Here is a 24,590-nt window from a genome sequence, read left to right as displayed (position 1 = left end):
GAAAACATATGGAAATTTGTTATTATATGCAATTAGTAAAAAAAAATAAGATATATATATAAAGGGAGAAAATATTAGTAAGTTCAGAATTAAGTACAGCCAGGATATGCAATTTTGAAAATAATATGTAGATTTATTATATATATTTTTAAGCAATCAGGATGGAGATTTGGTTTTATACATAATTCCTTTGTATAATGATTTGCTATATATAGAAATACTCTTTTTGGGGTTAAGCCAAAATTAAATTTTTAAAAATTTCTGTTCTTTTGGCAGAGGAAGAACAATAGCAGATAAGGAAAACTGCCATCTCCCACTGATACTTCAAAGCATAGTTTAAGTGCCACAAGAGAACTTCTCTGGTCCCCTGCATTGTGATTACTCTCTCCCTCTTACTTCACAATAACTTATCTATATAAATGTTGTTTTTAAAAAATTTCTCCAACAGAATGAATACTCTTTAAAAGCAAGAACTATTTAATTTTTTTCTCTTTTTAGATCCAAAGTCAACAGAGTTTCTTGCATACAGAAGGTGCTTAATCAAGGCAATTAATAATTCTGCTACAGTTAAGACCTGGGCAGACCATATCCTGAGTATTGTACTCAGCTCCAGAGACCTAATTTTGGGATAGACATTGACAAATGAAGCATATCCAAAATCAGGCTCTCACAAGAATGATGAAAATACAAGCAAATACTATACATGAGAATCAGTCAAAGGATCTGGGTCTGTTTAACCTAGAAAAGAGAAGCAATGAAGGTACCATTTGGACAGCTTCAGGCATAAGCAGGTCTGTCCCATGACTGGTCCCAAAGAACATCAGTGCAAAGCCAACTAAAAGGAATTCTTTTTTCTAAACTCAGCAGAATGAAACCCCAAACAGCATCCCTTTACAGTCAGCAGGCTGAGGCCTGTTGAATCTTCTGGTTGTTTCAGAAAAAGAAGCCTGTGACAATTTCATAATCATACAGATCCCTTGCAAGAAAAATCACCTTCCACTACAAATTCAAGATAACTGGAGATTCTTAGGGTAACCTTATGGGAGGCAAAGTAAAATAGGAGCCCAAAGTATCTCAGACAGGCAAGTGCCCACAACATGGTCCAATGGAAACCAAGCTGCCTGCTCTCTACCCCTTTTTCCTGCCACTAGACTTTGGACTCTACCCTGGCATCTGGGGTTCTGATGGATATGTTTTCACCTCATCCAGCCCAGAATCAAGCCACCTCATCACTTTTCAATCATTTCCAAACCATGCAGCCACACATATACATTCATCATCCCCTTTTTTAATGTTTTCTCCCCTAACTTAGGATATAAGTGCCCAGAGAACAGGAACTGGGACTTGCAGGCCTGCTAGTTTTTAATATTCCGTGAGTGTCCAGCCCACAGTAATGAATGTTTTTTTAATCAATACATTTTGTGCCTTTAACGCAATGAGCCTAGACAAGAAAGAACATCAACATTTCCTTTTCTGAGCTCACCAGATAAAAAATTCTTCCTTAGGGAAACCATGTCCTACTCTCTTCTAGTTCTCCTGAATGATGCCTCCCTAATTAGTGTCTCTTGCTGAATCAACTTCTATTTCCTGCCAGCTAAGAAACTCAACTAAACATTTCCTGAGGGGTATGTCCTTAGCTCTCTTCTCTTCTTTAACACTCTTTCAGTGACCTCATCCAATCCTAGAGGTCATATTACCATCTTAACACACACCAAATGTCCAAACCTTGCTATGACAACATCATAAAGACAAACAACTTCGGAAGACTTAAGGTCTCTGAGGGATGAAAAATGACCAACCACAATTGCAAGGGACAAGAGATGATGCATGCTACCTCCTGCAGGGTGATGGACTCAAAAAGCAAAAAGAGGCAGAACATTTTTAGATATGAGCCCAAAGTATCTCAGAGAGGTATGTGGCAAAGTATCTCAGAGAGGCAAGTATCTCAGAGAGGTAAATGTGGAGATTTGCTTTAACTATGTATATTTGTTTAAAAAAAAACCCAACAACTTTTTAAATACCATCACCACTCCAATGGAAGGAGAGGGGAGAGAAAAAAAAAACACCATTTTTATTAATTGAAAAAAGTGAATGGGGGGGAGGGGGACTTTCCACTCCAGTTTCATACTGCCAACTGCCTCCTGGACATCTCCACTTCAATGTCCAATCATAGACAAGATATTTAAAAGAAAACTTCTAATCTTGCCTTTCTTGACACCTCAAACCCAGACTTCCTTCAAAGCTTCCCTAGTTCTACTGAGGGTACCACAACACCAATCCCTGTTTGCAACCTTGGAGTTATTCCTGACTCTTCCCTTTAGCTAATGCCTCTCCAACAACAATAACATCAAATCAGCCACCAAATCTTGTCAACTCTATTCCACAACACATGGCTACAACTTTATTCTCTCAAGTCTCAGACTACGAGAGTTGATGTTCGAGCTTCCACAATTATCTTCCTAGCTTGCATTTTCTGCCCTCTCCAGTCCACTCTCTAGCTAACAAAATAAACTTCCTAAAGCACAATCTGATCCCATTACTCCCAAGAGTCTTCAAACTCTCTATTGCAGTGATGGTGAACCCTTTAGAGATTGTGTGCCATACCCAGTGTCCCAACCCCAAGCCCAAGTGCCATGCCCTATCCCATCCAACACAGGAGAGGGAGAAAGCACTCCCATTGGGCTGCTGGATGGAGGGGCAGGTGAAGTAAGAAATGTTCTCAGCACCTGTAGAGAGGGAGAGGGGAGTGGTCTAAGTGCTCCTCTCCCTTCTAGTTCTGCCACCTGTGAGCCCCACCCTTACCCCATACGCTCCCAATGGGCTGTTGGGCAGAGGGGCAGGGATGTGAAAAAGTGTCTTCAGGTGCAGTGGAGAGGGGGAGAGAAGCTGCTTCACCTAAGTCCCTCTACCTTTCTAGTTATGAAGGGAGAGGAGGGGGCACATAGTACGCATGCCATCTTTGGCACCCATCCCATAGGTTTGCCATCATTGCTCTATTGCCTCTAGAATAAAATTCTTAATCCCGTCATTTAAAGCCCTCCAAAAGCAAACTCTGTTATAATTATAACTAAAATTTATGTAGCATTTAAGAACCAACCTTTGAAAACTTATTTCATATCATTTCCTCTTCACACATTCTATGTTCTGTAATACAGGAATAATATTGCCAGGATTAACATTGCTATGTTTGCTTGGGGCAACCTATCAGTTGCCCTGGTTGGAATGTTGACCATGGCTTGAGCCATGTACCAACTGCCAGTTGGACCCAGGGCATATAAAGCCCTGGAGACCCAGGGATTGGTTCTGTTCCTGTCCCTACTTCTCTTCTTACCTTCACTTCTACCCCTTGGGGAGGGATCCAGGGTGGTTGAGGGAGGTGGATCACGGGATTAGTTTACCTAGGATGGGCAGGGTTAGGAGAACCGTGCTGACCCAATAGGAACATCAATTAGATATACCCTGTCAAGAGGTTGCTCTATATTACTATCAAGAGACCAGGGCTGGTCCCTTGGGACAGCTGAAGATCATAGCAAGGAAGTTCATCAACATCCTGAACTTAGATCAAGAAGGCAGTACAAGAGTAGATTCATAGGTTTCCTGACCCACTCACCAATCCCTTTTCCCTAATCAACTTTCCAAATAAAACCTTAGTTTAACTTTTGAACTAGTGACCTTCAACTTAGATCTAAGTGGATTGCTGATCAAGATTCTAGGAAGGAGGGAGAGTAACTCCATTACTGTTAGACAGGAAACACCACACTTCCTTTCCTGTCTAATCTCACTGTCAACCAATAGGAGTTACCTCCTCAGTCAGGTTAAAGGCTAAAGAGAAATCTTCTTAAAGGGGTTTTGTCCTTGCCCAAGGAAATTACATCAATCCCTTGGCTGGCTTAGGCACTGGGTACTTCTCATTCCTACATCCAGCACCATCAGTAAACAGCTTGAGATTAAGCCACTTTAGCTTCCTGACCACCTACAGCTATACCAATCTCCTTTATAGATCCACCTTTATATCCTCATTACAGTTTTTGGCGAGCCAGGTAGGAGTCATACTTGCAAAAGATATATATGTATATACATAGTTATGTATGTATGTATATACATATATACATATATATATAGCCTGCCACAATAGTATGATTAAATTCTGTAAATATGTACTCAACATATACTATATGCAAATATGAAGGCAATATACAGGATAAGAGAAATAATATTCTATCAAGAAGCTTACAATCTAGTGGAGGGAAAGGAAATAATAAGACATATAATTCAAATAACTATAATACAAGGTAGATTATAATAAATGCAATCAGACAGGTACAAATAAATGACCAAGAGTAGGAGAGATGTCAGACAAGAGATAGATAACACTTCTGGCTTTGAGAATTGAGGTCCATAAAGTACATGAAAGAGATAGATAGGCCATGAATGATCAGTACAATTTTCACAGATATAAGAAAAGGCCATCAGGGAAATTGGGGGGGGGGGGGGGGGGAACGGGGTAGGAATATTATATAAAGGAACTGTGGACAGAAAGCTAAGAGCAAATAGTGAATAACTTGTTTATTTGTACTTCATTAATTTTTTTTATTTAGTCATAGGCTGCCTTGCACTGTTAAACTACTTCTAAGTATACATGCCTCGCCAAGACTATAAACTTCTAAAAAGCTTAAAAAGAATGTGACTTATTCACAGAATCATGTTATATTAACAAATGATAGGCTAGAATAGTGACCAATGGAGATTGGAGATGGTAGACATTTATTGAACTACTAGAAAAATGGAATTGGATTAAAATCTCTCATTTCTTGCTTCCTCTCTCCTTCCCCAAGAAAATGTCTATACTTTTATGATAGCATATTTTTAAATTTTTTGTTCTAAAAGCATGTGGTTCCATAAAGCATTTGTAAAGACAAGAAATAACACAATGAGTCAATGAAACCCATCATCATTCTGTGACAATGACTCTACTACTTGAGCATGTAACAAGATGAGTGAAAAGACTTGCTCAACTTGTAATCACAGGTCTCAAATTCAAATCCCAGGTTTGTTTATGATCTGTGTAACCTTCCAGCAAATTTCTTCTGAGGGTTTCAGTTCCTTCTTTAAAATGTCAAGATTTGGAAAAGCTCATTTATTCTACTATCAGAGACCTAGATTTGGAAGAATCATCAAAAGCCACCCAGTCTAATCAAATCCCTTATTTTATAGATGAAGAAACTCAGGCCCAGCGATCACTAGGGCAATAAACATACAAGGTAGTGGGGGAAATTTCCTATAGGAGGCAGTGCACACACACACACAGGTATATATGGACTTTTTATATACTATATGTATATATTTAGTTATAATTAGAGTTATATTTAATAGTGTAATATACAGACTCTCTCCTTGGAGTCCTTCTAACTCTAAAACCAATAACCAATATTCTAAGTTTTCAAATCTATCTGTCTAGCCTCTCAAGCTATCTTAGTTGACAAGTCGGAGAACTATGGACTAGATAAATGAACAATTTGGCAAATTCAAGACTAAACAAGGGAACTGCCTCAAGGAATGATGGTGTTGATATCAACTTGGATGGAGATCCTTATGAGAGTGAACTAAACTCAACTGCTGAAAACTTATATAACCATAATGCATTTCTCTCAGGTAGGTGGTAAAAATTTCTACTACTCAATAGATAAGTTCTCTATTAGCTTCATTAATATAGGGAAATACCAAGTACAGAAGACTCTCCCTCTACTAGTGCAGGCTGGTACCTTTTGAACAACTAATAGTTTTTTGAACAACTGATAGTTTTTAGGGAGTTGCCTTAGAGTCCTGGAGGAAAAACACTGTGACTTGCTTAAGGTCTCACTGCCAAGATGCCTTAGAGGTATGACATAAACTCATGCCTTCCTGACTTCAATTACAGCTCTCTATTCCCTACTCCATGTGCCTCTCTTTACTAATTAAACATATTTAAAATGAAGGACCTCAACAAGTGCTAGACAGCATGAGTATAGAATAGATTTTCTAACTGGACATTTCTAATATAGCAAACTAATTTTTCCATATAAATTGGAACGAACAACAAAAAGATACTTTGAAATGAAATTACCTGTATGTTATGCATTCAATTTTGGTTTGGACTTGTGATTTCAAAAGTATAAGGAACTCCCAGATCAGCAAGTGTTTTGAAGTCTTAAGAAAGCTGATTGGGACTCTGAGTGGTTAAATGACTTGCACAGCATCCCACAATCAGCATGCGTGAGAGGTAGATCCTCCTGACTGTGAAGTCCAGCTTTCTAGCCACTATACAATACTATTTCTCCTGCAGTCAATAAATCTGTTAAATTCCCTGCCCACTCACTTTAAAACCTTCTCTGGTATACTTCATTTATATATGAATTGCAAAAATTAGGAGGATATGTTCTATAATGTTTTTTAAAAAACATGCACTGATTGCTTAATAGCAGGTCAAATTTGACATTTAGAAACATACATTAGTGAAAGAGACAGATACACATGCAAGCAGAGATTAAATTTCTACTAGTCAAAGATGCTAATAAGATATTTCTTTATGAAATGGTTAGAATTGACAACATCCAACCTAGGTTCCCCCTAATACACTAAGACCATATGAAACAGTAGTATGGGAAAGGAAATAAAAATATAATGGTCAATATGGACTAAGTTTGAAATAGTAAAAGGAAATCAATCAACAAGCACTTATTAAGTGCATACTATGTACAAGGCAAACATCAAAGACAGATGAGCAATTCTGAAAAAGGGTTCAGTCAGTCTCACATCATTCTAATCCTCCCTGAATACACTACAGCCATGGCGGCAAACCTATAGCAAACATGCCAGACGGGACACTTAGAGCCCTCTCTGTGGGTAAGCACATTGTTGCACCAGCAGAGTTTGTTACTAGAAAGCCAGAGGGATGACATGGGGCTGGGCTGCTCCCCTCCCCCTTCACCATGCACCTGAGGACATTTCTCATGTCACCCACCCCTCTAAAAGGTTTGCCATCACCACCCTATACTCTCACCTGTGGCTCCAAGAAGCTGTATGTAGCATATGCAGTAGTCACATCCCAGTAAAGACCATCTTGGACAACCAGGCTGAAAATAACTGACAGGCCTCAAACCCATCAGTGATTTAGGAAGATATCTACCCCAAGCATATGAAGACTTCCCCCAGGTGAATGGGTAGATGAGAACAATTTGTTCCAACAGCCATGAAGGCAGCTGAAGTAGGTATGTAGAGCACTTAAGAGTTTGGTCAAACATCAGAGATGCTAAGTTCATCACTGCATCCTGGGCCACTGCCAGTCAATCTGATATCTGTCATGCCACTGGACTTCACAATTCTGGAAGAGAAAGTAAGGCTGACAACTGCCTCATTTAAATCCAATTCACTAGAAAGTGAGGACCTCACCTGTGATGTCACTGGTCCTCTTTGAAAACAAAGGATAGGCAACAACAATGTACCAAACTATACAATTCTAGCATGAGCGGCAGAAAGAATCTCTTAAGTCTTTCTTTAGTAGAGAGAAAGAAAAGAAGCTCTGACCAGCATTTAGCTAAAATTCTGTCAGATACCATCATCCAGAGAACCCTTTTACTAGCCTATGTTTCTTTGCAAGTCGGCTTCCTCTGTAAATAGAAGTAAATGGAACCCGAAGTCTCCAAAATGAGGCATAGGGACACCATGTGAATCATAAGGGTATATATGGGGGCACTAGAAAAGCTTAAATATGCCACCACACACCCTTGCTGCAATGGTCAATAATCTAAATGTCTCGTACATAATTCCAACACCAATATTTACTTGCCTTCTCTGTACCATCTCCCCTTAACTAGTATGTAACTTTGTGCTAAACTAGTATTTCTGGGTCAATTCCGCATCTTCCTAAAATTAGGAAGTGAATTGCCTGCAAAACTCCTAAGCAGCAAACAGTAAGAGCTTCAGCCATTCAAGTTTCATCCAGCAAAAATGATTTTTCAGAACTGAAACTCACCTCCTTAACCACCACCTATATTGATCAAAATAATTGAAAAATTAATTACTTCCTTCCCCACAACATTCACATGGATTTTTTTTAAAAAGCAAAGCAATCATGATTTCTAATTCACTCAAGTTTTCAATCACTGTCTAAGTAGCATTTTGTCAATGTAATGAAATGCAGAAGTGACAAACATTTTTCATATCCCAGATGTTCACTAGTTACCCTGTAGCAAACTATTTGAAACATCTGTTGAACAAGATCCATATGTTTTTCTTTTGCAAAAAGACTAGTGTTCCAAATGTATTGACCTTGATTGTGATTACTACTAGTGGCTGGCTACTTTGCCCTACTTAGTGTAAATATATTTCATTTTGAATTTTACTATATCTCTTTTAAAGAAATGGTGACATTAAAAAAAATTTTATATTACTTTTTCCTCCTCTTATGTCTTCCCTCTCCATTAACATTTTTTTATCTTTTATTTTTATGTAATTCTCCCCAACACACTTCTTTCTCCCTACAAAGAATATTTAAAAAGGAAAAAGAGTTTGTCCAACCATATACGTAATGTTCCAAATTCATAATGCCCCACCTCTGTAAAAGAATGGGAGCACATTCTCATTCTCTTTGAGACCAAATTTGATCATTATAATCACATAGCAGCCACCTTCAATTGCTTGCTATTCTGTTCTCTCCATGTTGTGGCTCTTGTATATGCTGTTTTTCTAGTCCTGATTATTTTATAGAAATAATTGATTGCTTTACTTAATATAAATGTTCCCAGGCCTCATTATGGTCTTTATATTTATGACTTAGAGTAATATTCCATCCCACTTCTGTGCCACAATCTGTTGTTATTCCTTAAACCTGCCCCGCACCACCCCACTCCCAATTCTTTGCTACTATACAAATACACACAAGCACAAATACATATTAGTATATGGTGAATCTTTCTACCTTTGATCTTCTTGGAGTAAAGGACTAGGGTTAGAGGGTAGGGATATCTTCAAATTCCAAACTGAAATCTGAATGGCTGGACCAATTCAAAGGACCACAATTGGTGTTACCTCTCTTTCCACAACCCCTCCAAGACTGATTATTCCTATCTTGTCATTTTTGGTATAGCACTGAATGCAAAATAAATCTCAGATTTGTTTTTATTTTCTCTTATTGGTGATTTAGAACAATCTTTCACATGGTTTTCATAATTAGCAATTCTTTAAGAAATGTGTTTATATTTTTGTTTACCTCTTATCCACTGAGAAATAATTTTTTTATGCTATATTTGTGTTGATTCTCTATAAATTCTGGATCAAAGATACCTTAACAATGAGAAAAATAACAGTTTTACAAAAGAAACTCATGCTATGGAAAGTATCTTTTGAAAACAGATGTTTGGAAATGTTTCAATTATTATGTGATTTTATTGCCAAAAATGGCATGTCATCAATAAAAATTTACATTATCTACACATGAGTCTTGATCCAGCAGTAAGAGAAAAATTCCATTTAAAGTAACTGTAGAAAATATAAAATACTTGGGAGTCTACCTGCCAAGACACCCAGGAACTATATGAAAGCAATTACAAAACACCTTCTACCCAAATAGATCTAAACAACGGGAAAAAAAGATTAATTGCTCATGGGTAAGTTTAATCAACAAAATAAAAATGACAATTCTACCTAAATTAATTTATCTATTCAGTCCCATACCAATCAAACTACCTAAAATTATTTTATGGAGATAGGAAAAAATAATAAAAATCATCTGGAAGAAAAGGTCAAGAATATCAAATAAATTAATGGGAAAAAAATGTGAAGGAAGGTAGTCTAGCCATATCAGATCGATCTCAAACTGTATTGTAAGTAACAATCATCAAAACAATCTGGTACTAAGAAATAAAAAGAGGTGGATCAGTGGAATAGATGAAGTACACAATACACAACATGTTTGAAAAATGCAAATATTCAAATTTGAGGGATTGGAACTCTCTATATGACAAAAACTGCTAGGAAAACTGGAAAGCAGTTTGGCAGAAACTAGGTATAGACGAATACCTTATATCAGGGATCGGCAACCTTTTTGGCCATGAGAACCATAAACGCCACATTTTTTAAAATGTAATTTCGTGAGAGCCATACAGTGCTCACAGTGCCGCTCCTGTAACAGTGCCTGAAAAAAAATTGACTTTGTGGCTCCTGCAGAAAGAGCCATATCTGGCCCTCAAAAGAGCCAGATATAGCTCGAGAGCCATACGTTGCTGACCCCTGCCTTATATAATCGAGATAAGGTCAAAATGGGTGCATAACTTAGACATACAGGGTGAGACCATAAGCAAATCAGAGGCTTATGGAATAGTTTTAATTGTCGGATGTATGGTAAAGATAAGAATTGTAGACCAAACAAGAGATAGATGGCATTATGAGATGTAAAAGGGATAATCTTGATTATGGTACATTAAAAAGTTTTTGCACGAATAAAACCAATTCAGCCAAAATTAATAAGAAAGTGGAAAACGGAAATTTTTACAGCAAGTTTCTGTGATAAAGACCTCATCTCTCAAATAGATAAAGAACTAAGTCAAATTTAAAACAAGTGCTCAATTGATAATTGTCAAAGGATATCAACAGGCACTTTTCAAAAAGGAAAAAACAAAATTCATATGAAAAAATTTCTAAATCACTATTAATTAGAGGAATGCATATTAAAACAGCTCTGAGGTACCACTTCAGCCCTGTCAGATTGGCTAATATGACAAAAAAGGAAAATAACAAATGTTGGAGATGTGGGAAATTGGGTCTAATGCACTGTTGGTAGAGTTATAAACTGATTCAACATTCTGGAGAGTAATTTGGAACTATGCCAAAAGAGCAAAAAACCCTGCACTTACACTGCAGTATCTATATCCCAAATAGACTTTAAAAAATATATTAAAAAGGAAAAAAACCTTCCCACACGAAAATATTTGTAGCAGCTCTTTCTGTGATGGCAAAGGATTGAAAATTGTAGGGATGCTCATCAATTGGGGAATGTATGAACAAGTTGTTGGTATATGATTGTGATGAATACTATTGTACTAAAGAAATAATGTGTAGGATTCTTTCAGAAAAATCTGGGAAGACTTACATGAACAAAGTAAAGTGAGTAGAACCAAGAGAACATTGCACACAGTAAAAGCAGTATTGTACAATTATTGTGAATGACTTAGTTATAGTCAGCAATAAAAGATCTAAAACAATTCTGAAGAACCAATGAGACAGATAGATACATAGATATCTATATTAAGATAGATAGATATTTAGATAAAAGTATACTTTTTTTAACTGTTGGGGGTATTTTTTGGTTTATGTTTTCTTTCACAACATGACTAACATGGAAATGTTTTGCATATAATCTTTATCAAATTGCTTGCTTTCTCCATAAGGAAGGAGGGTTCTGAGGAAGGATGGGAGGGTTTGCCTCTGACCCACCACAAAAGGCCCAGGGCTCTGATAACGGCGTTAAAAAACCCAGAGAATTAGATGCAGGTTGTGGAAGAACTCAAGCAGGTCTTTAAAAATCAAATAAAACTGATTGAAGAAAAATGGCAAAAGGAAAATAGTAGCCTGAAAAGCAAAATAGTTCATCTGGAAACAAAGGCATAGGCATTGAAAGTCAGAATTGATCTGCTGGAAAATGATGCAAAAAAAAAAAAAAAAAAATTGGAAGAAGAGAATGATTTGAAAGGAAGAATGTACCAAAAGGAAAAGGAGAATCAAAAGGCCATGAAAGAAATTCAGGCTTTAAAAATTAGAATTGGGCAATTAGAATCTAATGACCTCACAAGATGCCAGTACATAATAAAACAAAATCAAAAGAATGAAAAAATTGAAGATAGTATGAGACACCTCATAGAGAAAATGAGTGACTTGGAGAATAGATCCAGGAGAATTTAAAAATCACTGGACTACCTAAAAATCATGAACTCAAAAAAAAAAAAAAAAAAAAAACCTAGACATCATACAACGGGAAATTATCCAAGAAAACTGTCCTGAAATCCTTGAACATGAGGGTAAAATGGAGACTGAAAGAATTCATGCATCACCTCTATCCAGCATTAAATCCCCAATTGACAATCCCAGGAATATCATAGCCAAACTTAAGAACTCCTAGACCAAAGAAAGGTTACTGTGAGCTGCTGGAAGAAACAATTCAGATATCATGGAGCATCAATTAGGATTACACAGGATCTGACAGCACCCACACTAAAGAACCAGAAGGCATGGAATACGATGAAGAAGGAAGGCAAGGAACTAGGTCTACAACCAAAAAACCCAGAAAACTAACTATATTCTTTCAGGGGAAAGCATTTAATAAAATAGAAGATTTCCAAGCATTCCTTGGGGGGGGTAGGGGGGGACAGACTAATATATGGTTGGTGGAGCTGTGAACTGATTCAATCATTCTGGAAAGCAACTTGGATTTATGCCCAAAGGTCCACACCTTTTGGCCCATTTCTAGGCTTGCATTCCAAAGAGATAAAAAACAAAAAGAAGAACCTATATGTACAAAAATATTAAAAGCAGCATTTTTTCTGGGGGCAAGAACCCCTCAAATGGGGAATGGCTGACTAAGTTAATATATTTTATCAAAATGGAATATTATCATGCTCTAAGAAATAACAGCAGCTTAAAAAAAAAAACCTGCAAAGTCTCCCACGAATTAAAGCAAAGTGAAGTAAGCAGAACCAAGAGAACATTGACTGTACATAGTAACAATACTGAAAGATAAACAATTGTCAATAACTATTCTCAGCAATACAATGATCCAGAACAATTCCAAAGGACTCATGATAAAAAATGACATCTGTTTCTAGAGAAAGAATTGATGAAGTATGAATCCAGACAAACTATTTTTACTTTTTCTTAATTTTTTTAAATCAAGTCTCTTTCCACAAAAGATTTATATGGAAAAATGTTTTATGTAATTGCACATATAAAATATATATCAGATTGCTTACGGGAGGAGGGGGGAGATTTTAGACTCAAAATTCTTTTTTAAAAAATGTGTTGGAAATTTTTTTACATGTAATTGGGGGTAAATGAGAATTAAATTCTTAAAAAAAAAAAAAAGAGTGCTTATTTAAAATTTGTTAACAGCTCAGAATACCCAATCGAAATCTTTTCTGAAGAAAAAGCACTTTATAGGGGATAGGCCGACCAAAAAGTAAACCCAGGTCATTGATCTAAGTGAGATTTTTCTTTTGCATGTGGTTTGGGGGGGAAAAGTTGATAGTCACTTCAGATAAGAATTAGAAGTTTTTAGTCTGAAAGAAGCATAGGCATAATAATTGATGAGTACTATAATAAAAGCCTAATCTGAATTCAAATAAGTTCAAGAATGAGAAATATTACATATAAGGAATTTGCTCATTTCACCCTTGAATTGATGTCTTGTAACTTGCTATATTTCTGCCTTATACAATAGGCCAAATAAGAATAACAAATTAGGAAATTATGGAAAGTTTTAAGATTATTATTAATATAAAAACTGCAAGGTTATTTGATTATGAAGTTTGAAAGAAAATGTTTGCATTACATAGTCCCAATCACATCTCATCTATTACAATCATCTATCTCTAAATCTTATCCATCATATCTTTAAGTTTAATAAATGAGAAATGCACAGTATTCCGTGCTTATGTTTTTTGCTAAAAACTTTGCTCTAGATCACTAAGATGCTAAATAAATCTGTTCTAAGCATTTATCTGTAGGAAACATTAATTTTTACATTTCTTCAAAGTGCCCATTTATCCCTACCTTTCTTTTCTTTCCTCCTTGTCCCTATCTACAGGAGACCTCATCTCCAATTGCATAGTAATTGTATTTAATAAATTTACAACTCCAATAAATTAATCAACCATGATTTCCCTTTAAAAAACCACATTGCCTTTTCCCTCAATACATAATTTTTAAGTGTTTAGTAATCTATTCTTAATTACACATTATATCAACATTATATCCAGACATGAAAGTGCTATTTACTAATCTAAAACTCCTTTATTTAATAAGTTGAAACTTTTCAACAATATTCTTCCAGTGATAATAAGCCATCACTGAATATCAGTCTCCAAAGAATGAAAAAGTTGATAGTCACCCAAAGGATAACCAATCAATCAACAAACACAAAAGCATTAAGTGTCTGCAATATGCCAATCAACGAACCAGGCACTAAAGATACAAAGGCAAAAAATTAACAGTCCATGACCTTAAAGAGCTTCCATTCTATCATAGGAGAAAACATGTACATAAATATATGAAAAATATATTGAAGATAAAGAGAAAAGCCTGGTACAGTATTTAAAGAGCTGATATCAAAAACTTGCTTCAAATTCTGTCTGATACATACTGGCTTTGTGATTCTGGACAAATCACACTCAGTCCTCTATACAACTCCCTAGGACTTGAATGGCCAACAGGAGTTCCTCACCTGATAGTTCCCTATATAAATGAAACCAAAGGCCCAGTTCCTATTCCTATACAAGAAAAGTCTTCCTTTTTTTTTTTTGGGGGGGGGGGCTATAATTTAAGGGAATGGGAAATATTTCATATAGAAAGTAACAACTGAGCAGTGTTCTAAATAAACAGGGGATTCTAAAAGGCAGAGATAAGAAGCATTCCAACATAGGATGCCAAGACACTGAATTGGGGCCATGGAATGTCCTATGTGAGCAACAACAAGGCTACTTTATCTAGATCATTTTGAGAAAGGAAGGGGATAGGGTATAATGAGGCAGGAAAGGTAGATTAGGGCCAGGTTACGAAAAGGTTTTAAAAGTCAAATTGAGATTTATATTTGATCCTAGGAGCAACAGGGAGTTCACTGAAGATGTTTTGTTTTGTTATTTTGTTTATTAGAGAGAGATACAATAAAACCTACTCTGGGTCTTTTGGAAAAAATCATCTGGAAAGCTGTGTGGTGGGTAGCTTAAAAGAGGAGAGAAATTCAAGGCAAAGAAGCTACCACAATTGTCCAGGCAAGAGGTAATGAGGATCCTAAACTAGGGTTGTGGCCATGTCAGTAGAAAGTATAATAAATGAAAGTGTGAGAAAGTATGAATTGGCTGCAAGGTATTACCAATGATGCACTTAAAATAAGTATCTACCCCAAACAGATAAGAAAAGGTATCTCCCACATTTTTCCCCCTTCAGTGGAAAGACTATGTGTCTTTGCACATATGGCCAGACTCAGTTGGTGTGTTGCTTAGTTGTACTGAATTGCTTTTTTTTTTTTTACTTTTTTCTGCTTTTTCTTTTTCATTCTTTGTCTCAAAAGATGGATCACAAGATAAAGCAAAAGGGAAGGACGTGATTGGCAATAAAGGCAAAATAAAAATAAATGATAGTTTATTTTTAATTATGCCAGATAAGCAAGAACTGGAAATAATTAATGGACATTTGTTAACTATTGGTCTCCACACCAGTGTCAGTGCTAAGGAAGACTTATGGAAAGGCCTAAGTCACAGGAAATAAAATGGGGTAGATATGTTCCTATCTGAACTAACAGAATAAATAAATACACCAATAAAATCCTTGAAGTATTAATTTGAACATTTGTAATCTGCCGTTCCTTTCACCCAGACCACATGGAATAAGAGCTTATGCCTTTTTGCTGAGAAGTAACAAGGTATATGTAGCTGATAGAAAACAGACCTGCCTAGTTTCACAATACCTATCTCTGACACTTGGGAGACTTGGGCAAATCATTAGGCTGGCCCAGGCAAATTCTCTATGATCATATGTTGTAGAATTTATAAGGAGCTCCAAAAAAAAATTAGTGAAAACCAAAAAATGAAGGGCCACAGCATCACAACACTAAAGATTCTGGGAGGCCTAACACTCTTGCTATAAGTTTCCAAAATCACAGTTGTATTAAGCAAATAAAGCAAGACTCAAATCCAGGTCTTCTGAGTCTAAATTCAGCACAATTTAGTACCTGATGTAAGCAACAAAAATATTTAAATGAATAAACTTCCTGGTATTTTACCTTTCCACTCCTCCCCACCAAGTCCTGCTACTATCTGGTTCTTAACAAGAACGAAGTCAGTAGTTTAAGTCTATTTAGGGAGCCAAGTCTAGAGATGGGAAGTCCTGGGTTCAACTGGCCTCAGATACTTCCTAGCTGTGTGATCCTGGGCAAGTCCCTTAACCAGCCATTGCCTAGCCCTTACTGCTCTTCTGCCTTAGAACCAAAACACAGTATTGATTCTAAGATAGGAGGTAAGCATTTAAAAAAAACAACCTACATATATAGCATTATTTTTAAAAGAAAATGGCATGCTTTTAAATATATTGTACGAGTCTGAATGAATTTACATAGTAGCATATAAGGACATTGTCCTTCAACTAGAGCAAAATGACCACTGTATTGCAGCAAAAAAGGTTTTCTTACTCAACACTTAAACCCACATCATAATAAAATGACTTTCACATCTTTTGTTTAAGATTAAATAAAAAGGGGGAGGGGGCAGTACAAAACAGGTCCAACCTGGACAGCAAAGCAAACAGGGATTTCTATTTCTGGGTGCAAGTAAAAAAATAAACTATTAACCTAAGTTGGGCTCAAAGTGTAGCAATAGTATTTATATCTACAAATTACCTTTGGAATCTCTGGTAACTTGTTTTTCAACAAGACAAAATCTATTCTGCTGAAAGCATTACCAAAAGTAGAATAATCAAAGAATAAGGTTAAAGTATATAAATTAATCTGGCAACCCAAACAAAGCAAATTACAATGGCAGCTGCTGACCCCTAATGGCTCCACAGTAGAAACGTACATAACCTCAAGCTTGGCTAAACTATTTTCAAATCCTAGGAAAATAAATGTCACTTTTTTTTTTTAAACCCTTAACTTCTGTGTACTGGCTTCTAGGTGGAAGAGTGGTAAGGGTGGGCAATGGGGGTAAAGTGACTTGCCCAGGGTCACACAGCTGGGAAGTGTCTGAGGCCGAATTTGAACCTAGGCCTGACTCTCAATCCAATGAGCTACCCAGCTGCCCCCATAAATGTCACTTCTACAATTATCTTTCCAACTGAACCATTACTGTCATTAATTGTAAAACCCCCAAAGATCTCAGCTTTTGGGACAAAAATCCACTATTTGACAAAAACTGGGAAAATTGAAAAACAGTATGGGAGAGATTAGGTTCAGATCAACATCTCACATGCTAGACCAAGATAAACTCAGAATGGGTGAATGACTTGAATATAAAGAAGGATTGTATAAGCAAATTAGGTGAACACAGAATAGTATACTTGTCAGATCTTTGGGAAAGGAAAGATTTCAAGACCAAGCAAGAGTTAGAAAATTGTAAAATTAACAATCGTGATTACATTAAAAACATTTTGTACAAACAAAAGCAATACAACCAAAATTAGAAAGGGAAGCAACAAATTAGGAAAAATATTTATAACAAAAACCTGACAAAGGTCTAATTACTCAAATATATAAGGAGCTAAATTAATTGTACAAAAAATCAAGCCATTCCCCAATTGATAAATGGGTAAGGGGCATGAATAGGCAATTTTCAGATAAAGAAATCAAAACTATCAATAAGCACATGAGAAAGTGTTCCAAATCTCTTACAATTAGAGAAATGTGAATCAAAACAACTCTGAGGTACCACTTTACACCTGGCAGATTGGCTAGCATGACAGCAAAGGAAAGTAATAAATGTTGGAAGGGATGTGGCAAAATAGGGACATTAATGCATTGCTAGTGGAGTTGTGAATTGATCCAACCATTCTGGATGGCATTTTGAAACTATGCCCAAAGGGCTTTAAAAGACTGCTTGCCCTTTGATCCAGCCATATGCTGCTGGGTTTATACCCCAAAGAGGAAAAAGGAAAAAAGACTTGTACCAAAAGATTTATAGCCACACTCTTTGTGGTGGCAAAAAAATGGAAAATGAGAGGATGCCCTTTGATTGGGGAATGGCTAAACAAATTTTGGTATCTGTTGGTGATGGAATGCTATTGTGCTAAAAGGAATAATGAACTGGAGGAATCCCATGTGAACTGGAAAGACCTCCAGGAATTGATGTAGAGTGAAGGGAGAACTTTGTACGGATACACTGTGGCACAATCAAATGTAATGGACTTCTCTACTAGCAGCAATGATCCAGGACAATTCTGAGGGACTTATGAGAAAGAACACTATCCACATCCAGAGAAAGAACTATGGGAGCAGAAACACAGAATAAAAACAACTGCTTGACCACATGGTTTGACGGGGATATGCCTGGGGATGTAGACTCTAAACCAGTGATTCCCAAAGTGGGCGCCACTGCCCGCTGGTGGGTGCTGCAGCAATCCAGGGGGAATGGTGATGGCCACAGGTGCATTTATCTTTCCTATTAATTGCTATTAAAATTTTTTTAAAAATTAATTTCCGGGGGCTAAGTAATATTTTTTCTGGAAAGGGGGCAGTAGGCCAAAAAAGTTTGGGAACCACTGCTCTAAACGATCACCATAGTGCAAATAGCAATAATATGGAAATAGGCCTTGATCAATAACACATGCAAAACCCAGTGGAAGTGTATGTTGGCTACAGGAAGAGGATGGGAGGAGAAGAGGGAAAGAACATGAATCACGTAACCATGGAAAAATTTTCTTAATCAATAAAATTAAGAATTAAAAAAAAAACAACCCTAAAAGTTACAGAAAATGGACAAGGTAATGGAAAAAAGTACTAATATGGATGGCAAATACTCACCATATATGCCCCACATTTTTTTGGTCCCCTAAAAAATGTTCCCCTGTGAAGGAATGGAGTGCCATTGAATGTTTGAAAAATCAAACAAAATCCACTAAGTAAATATCTTGAGCCATTTATTAGTCTGTCTGGATAAAGTATGCTTTCTGGTAATGCTTACTTTGCCAAAATTTTAATTCCTTGAAGATAATGGTATCTAGGAACTGATTAAGAGAAGTCAGCCAAATCCTAACAGAATGAAAGTGTTTCAAAGTGCTTCAAAGCAACAGAAAAGTACAGAATAAAGAACATGGGATTTTTATCAAGCAAAACTAAGATTCTAATTATGTCTTTGCTACTGATTATGTGTGTCAATCAACAAGTATTTAAGTGCCTAAGAGTACCAGGTCTAAAGTCAGGAAGACATCTTCCTGAGTTTAAATCTGGCCTCAGAAGCTAGTTAAATGATCCTGAGCAAAATTAGATCACAAAAAGTCAGACACGACTGTTAAGAACTGAACAACAAAAAAAAGTGACAGCTACTGTGTAGAGTATTAATGATACAAAGAACAGAAAAAAGTTCTCAAACTCAAGGAGTTTGGGATGGGGGTGGGGACAGGCAAACTACAGACAAACAAGACATATGCAGGATAAACTAAAGGTCATCAGAAGGATGACAAGACATTAAGCCATCCTAGAGAAAGTGAGATTTTAGCTAGGACTTGAAGGAAGGGAAAGAGAAGATGAGTGAGGCAGAGAATTCCAGGCATGGGAGATAGCCAGTGAATAAGCACAGTCAGGAGAAGGAGCATCATGCAAGCAAGAGTTAAGAAAGTCATTATCACTGGATCACAGAATACAAAGGGAGAAATAAGGTGTAAGAAGACTTAGATAAGTAGGAGACCACATTATTAAGGGCTAAAAGATAGAAATTATGCATTTGATCATGGATATGATTGTGAGACAGCGTTAATTTAAATGGAGAGAAAAGCTGAGGGAGAGGGGCTCATACCTGCATTTTAGCAACATTAGTCTGATAAATGAATGGATGATGAATTGGAACTGGGAGAAATTTTAGGTTGGGGAACCAACCTGAAGGTTATTGTAAGAGTTCTGACATGAGGTAATGAGGACCAGTGAGGAGGCAATGCCAAGAGGAGAGGAGACAACTCAAGGGTCAAATGTCACCATTAAGAATTTCACCTCTAGGCCTCATTTTCCTCATAGATAGAAAAGGGAAGATGGATTAACATAATCCATAAATAAGTCCATTCTAATTAAGGATAAGACCCATAGCTACCAAAATCCAGGATTTTGTACAATTTTGTACATAATACATACATTTTGTACAAACAATGCAAATTTGTAGTTGTCTCTTCCATTAAACTGGGAGCTCCTAGAAAGCAGGGCCTGTCTTTTACTGTTCCTCGTATCCCCAGGGTTTAGCATAGTGCCTGGTACATAGTAGGCAGTAGGCATTTCATAAATGTTCATTGAAGAACAACAGTTTGGGAGAATGTGATGTAAAGTAGTTTTTCCCAGGTTTTATTGCCACAAACATTTGTCTTCAAGTCAAGGCTACTTGTTCCCCACACACAAGAGGCCTTTTATCCATTCAACAAATGCTCATGGAATGCCTACTACATTAGAGGGGCAGTGTGGTACAAAGAGTGATGGCTTAGGGTCCAGTATACCCAAGTTCTGTCACTGACAAATACCTTGATTTCCTACAGGCTTCCATTCCTCCACTTGTAAAATGAGGGGTTTGGGCCAATTAACTCTAAGGTCTATCCCCCATCTCAAAACATTCTAAGTGTCAGATAAAGGTGGCAAATTAAAGGAAGAAACAACAGAATTTTTTCAGGATGAATAAACCTGGGAAAAATTTGTATTCTGTCAATAAGAGCTTAAGCAAGAGACTTTTATAATTATTACTAAAACAACAATAACATTTATAGAGCTCTAAGTTTAGTAAAGCACTTTACAGATATTATCTTATTTATCTTCTAATAGGCTTTGGAAGTAGATATTATTATTATGTTTATTTTAGAGTTGAGGAAACTGAGGTTCAGTGAGGTTGAGTGACTTGCCTAGAGCGGTGAGGGCAAACCTATGACATGTGTAGCCATTTTCGATGACACGCGGCTACGGGGCCATATGCCGAGGATGAAGCATTTGCTGTAGTGTAGTGTAGACACTCTGTGCACTATAGATGACAATTCTACCTATATTAATTTACCTATTTTGGTTTATTAAATACAGTTATATATTACAATTGTACATTTTTGTTAAATTATAAATATCGTGAAATTATGTTTTTTTTTTCTCGAAGTGACACACCACCCGAGTTATGCTCGGTTTTTTGGCAAATTTTGACACACCAAGCTCAAAAGGTTGCTCATCACTATCCTAGGGTAACAGAGGTAAATCCAAACAGGCACTTGAACTCAGGTCTTCCTAACTGAAAGTCCAACATCACCCCCTAGATGCCCGACTTCAGCAGTTTTTGTGTACTAAACACAAGCAAGATGGTTATGGGAATTATTCTATTGGTAGTGTTCAAACACATAGAAACAAAAACTAATAGAAATAAAAAGGTAAAATTAACAAACTAGATTGTGTAAAGGGCAGTTGACCTCCTGGAGGAAAAATAACCAATATTTATAATAGTAATGGTTAACTTTGACAAAGTTCTTTGAGGTTTACAAAACATTTTACAGAAAGTATCTCATTTGATCTTCATGGCTGTAGCCATGAGTTAGTTATTACAGGTCTTATTATAGAATGTAAGCTCCTTAAGAATCTGGATTGTTTCATTCTTTGTATTTGTATCCCCAGCATTTAGCACAGGACCTGACACCATGTATGTGCTTAATAACTGTTTGTTAAAGGTTATTCACAGTTTTACAGATGAGGAAACCAAAACCCGAAGAGGGCAAGAGACTTGCCCATGGACACCCAACTAGTATCTAAGCTGGGACTCAAACAGAGGCCTCAATGATTCCAAGTCCAATGTTCTTTCTACTATTCCATGTTGCCTCTAGAGTTCACTCTTATCTAACATTTTCCTGTAATCAGTGGAAAGAGTTCTGGATTCGCAGTCAAGTTTGAATCCCAGTTATCACTTGAAGGACCTTGGAAAAGTCATAGAACTTCTTTGGATTGAAATCTCTGCACTGGTAAAACAAGAGGGGAGGTTGGAGATCATTTTGAAGGTCCCTTTCCAGCTATCCATCTAAACAATACCACTCTTCCTTCCCACATTCTATGATTTGCAAAAATTCCATTTTGCTCTCATTTGGTAACCTAGGTTCAGTGACTATTCCTATGCCTATAACTGTTGTATCTGACCACAACTCCAGACCCACATCAACTACTTATTGCACAGAAGAATGGCTATTTCACAGACACAACAAACTTAACATGTCCATGCAAGCTCCTTGCAAGCAAGGATCTTCCCATTCTTTTCTATCTGTATCACCAGGCCCCAGAAGTGTCTGGCACTTTAAGAAGTGCTTACTTTAAGAGTTGTTTAATGAATGTTTGTTGATTGATTAATGATCAAAACAGAATCTATTCTCTTTCCCCAAAAACCCACTCCTCTAAAAAATGTCTTTACTTCTTTTGAGAGCAAGAACATTCTGCCAGTATTTCAAGTTCTTAACCTGGGTGTCTTATTCTCCCTCCCCCAATAAATTCAATCAGGTGCCCAATCTTATTGCCCTTTCTACCTCCACATCACTTACATCTATCCTTACTACTCAGAGTCCTAATTTTAGCTCAAGCCCATATCATCTCTTAGCTGTACAACTGCAATAACTCCCTAATGGTTTCTCCTCCCTCCAATATATCCTGCACAAAACTTTGATTTCCTTTAGGAAATGGTATCACTCCCTTACCCAATAAACTTCGGTGGCTCCCTATTGCCTCAAGAATCAAATATAAACTCCTTTACTCAGCTTTTACATCTTGAACAACTTGGCCCCACCCTACTTATCATTAATTACTCCCTTTCCGGATGGTCCAGCCACCAGGTTTTTCTTGGTTTTCTTTATAGATGGCCTCCTTTCTCTGTTGTAAGGATACACTGGCTGCCTCCTATATCTAAAACACTTTTTTTTTTATCATCTCTCCAAAATGCCCAGGCTTCCTTCAAAATCAGTTCAAGCACTTTCTAATCCATGATCTCCCAAACTGCTAGTTCCCTTGATGTCCAACATAACTTGCTTTTTATTTCATATTTATTTTACATATGAACACACACACATATATATACATATATATGTATATTTACACGCGTATAATGAGCTTACAAGCCCAATAACCTATAAGCTTTTTGAAAGGATTGCATCATTTTTTTGGTTTTGTATGCCTAAGGTCTAGAGCACTAGCTGGTACATAGTAAAGAATGAATAAATTGCCTGTTGATTGATTGAGTCTATGATATACTTCCTAGAAAATTATTTCCCTGCCCTAATTTTCAGCCCTGATTTCTTTGGTTCTGAAAATGGATTCTCTCTAGCCTAGCAAAATCTATTCAGAAGAACATAAAACGCAAGGTAATACTAATTTACACACTATTGCATTCTACTAATTAGTTTTATGTTTCTGGTTTATTTCAATGTATAAAATGCAGAAATCAAAGATCAGCTACCTATGAGAAACTGATATTCATGAAGATGTCTTCTGCACATACACATAAAATCCTATTGAAATTAGCATCTCTTCTGAATTAAATGGGGTGTCTTCTTTTTACACACTGTAAGAAAGAGATAAATGAAAAGAGATGCTCTGGGATGTTAAACCTCATTTTTAAGAGAATGTCAATATCAGGCCAGAAAGTTGTTCTCCCCCAATCCTAGATCACTATAGCCTCCACACATGTTCACCTGTTAGTGAAAGAAGCAACTTAAAAGCTCCTAACCCTAGTAGTAATAGCTAATAAATCTCAGGAAGGAACTGGTCTAATTTGTGAGCTTCAGGGCCCTACCTTGAGGATTAAGGTCCGGTATCGCCCCCTGCCAGTGGACCCGAGGAAAGCCAAGAAACGCTATTATGAAATCAGATCAGTGGGGCAAGCCAGGAGCTTAATAGTCCAGCAATTCACCCAACATGGATGGCTAAGCAACCTTCAGATCCAAATCAGCCTTTCCTTCAGTCACACAGGCAAGAAAATAGATAGAAGTCAGGCCTAGCCTCTTCACCCCACTAAAGAAACCCACTACAATATCACCCAAATACGACCTATGCACCCGACCCCCCCCCCCAATCTCTCGGTGGTTATTGCATAATGCATGCACACTGTCAAGTGAAGTTGTTCCGAAAATGCTTCGTGGGAGATTGGGGGATGGGGGTGGGGGTGGATGCCGTGTTTCGGGAGTCACTCGCGCCCGCCAGAGAAAATCCCGCAGTGGATCCGGTATGGAAAAGTACCGCCTCGAAGGCGCCTGTGACAGGCTGCCGGCCCCACTGCGTCCTCGGCCCGGGCCCCTCAATGTGACACCCCGCGGACCGAGGCCCCGCCCCGGCTCCGGAGGCCCGGGCAGGCCAGCCCGCGCCCCCACGTGCCGGGGCGCCCCCTACCCACCCCCTGCCAAGGTGAGCCGCGCCCCCCACCCGCCCGCAGGCCCTTGCCTCAGACACCTCCTCTTCCTCCTCCTCTTCCTCCTCCTCCTCGTCTTCGTCGTCGTCGTCGTCTTCGTCGTCCTCGTCCTCCTCGCTGTTGTTGCTGCTGGGGCCGCCGGGGCCCGGGCCGGCGGGGCCGTGGTCGCTATCGCTGCTGCTGTCGCTGCTGCTGGGGGGGTGGCAGGTCCGGCTGCGCTTGGCCTTGGGGTTCTGCGGCGGCGGCTTCTTCTTAAGG

At 37.6% G+C, this 24,590-nt stretch overlaps 1 protein-coding gene across 1 annotated transcript in view; it reads right to left on the bottom strand.

Moving 5' to 3' along the window:
* Positions 1–24,590, bottom strand: part of ANKRD17 (ankyrin repeat domain 17) — a 159,470-nt gene that overhangs the window by 129,061 nt on the left and 5,819 nt on the right. The window contains exon 5 of the mRNA XM_044681597.1: positions 24,365–24,583. Within this exon, the coding sequence (XP_044537532.1) occupies positions 24,365–24,583 (219 nt within the window). The remainder of the gene's footprint in view (positions 1–24,364; positions 24,584–24,590) is intronic.

This window comes from Gracilinanus agilis, chromosome 6 (genome assembly GCF_016433145.1).
Source record: "Gracilinanus agilis isolate LMUSP501 chromosome 6, AgileGrace, whole genome shotgun sequence".
NCBI lineage: Eukaryota > Metazoa > Chordata > Mammalia > Didelphimorphia > Didelphidae > Gracilinanus > Gracilinanus agilis.
The sequence above is the reverse complement of the archived record's forward strand: the minus strand, read 5'-3'. Positions and strand labels throughout refer to the sequence as shown.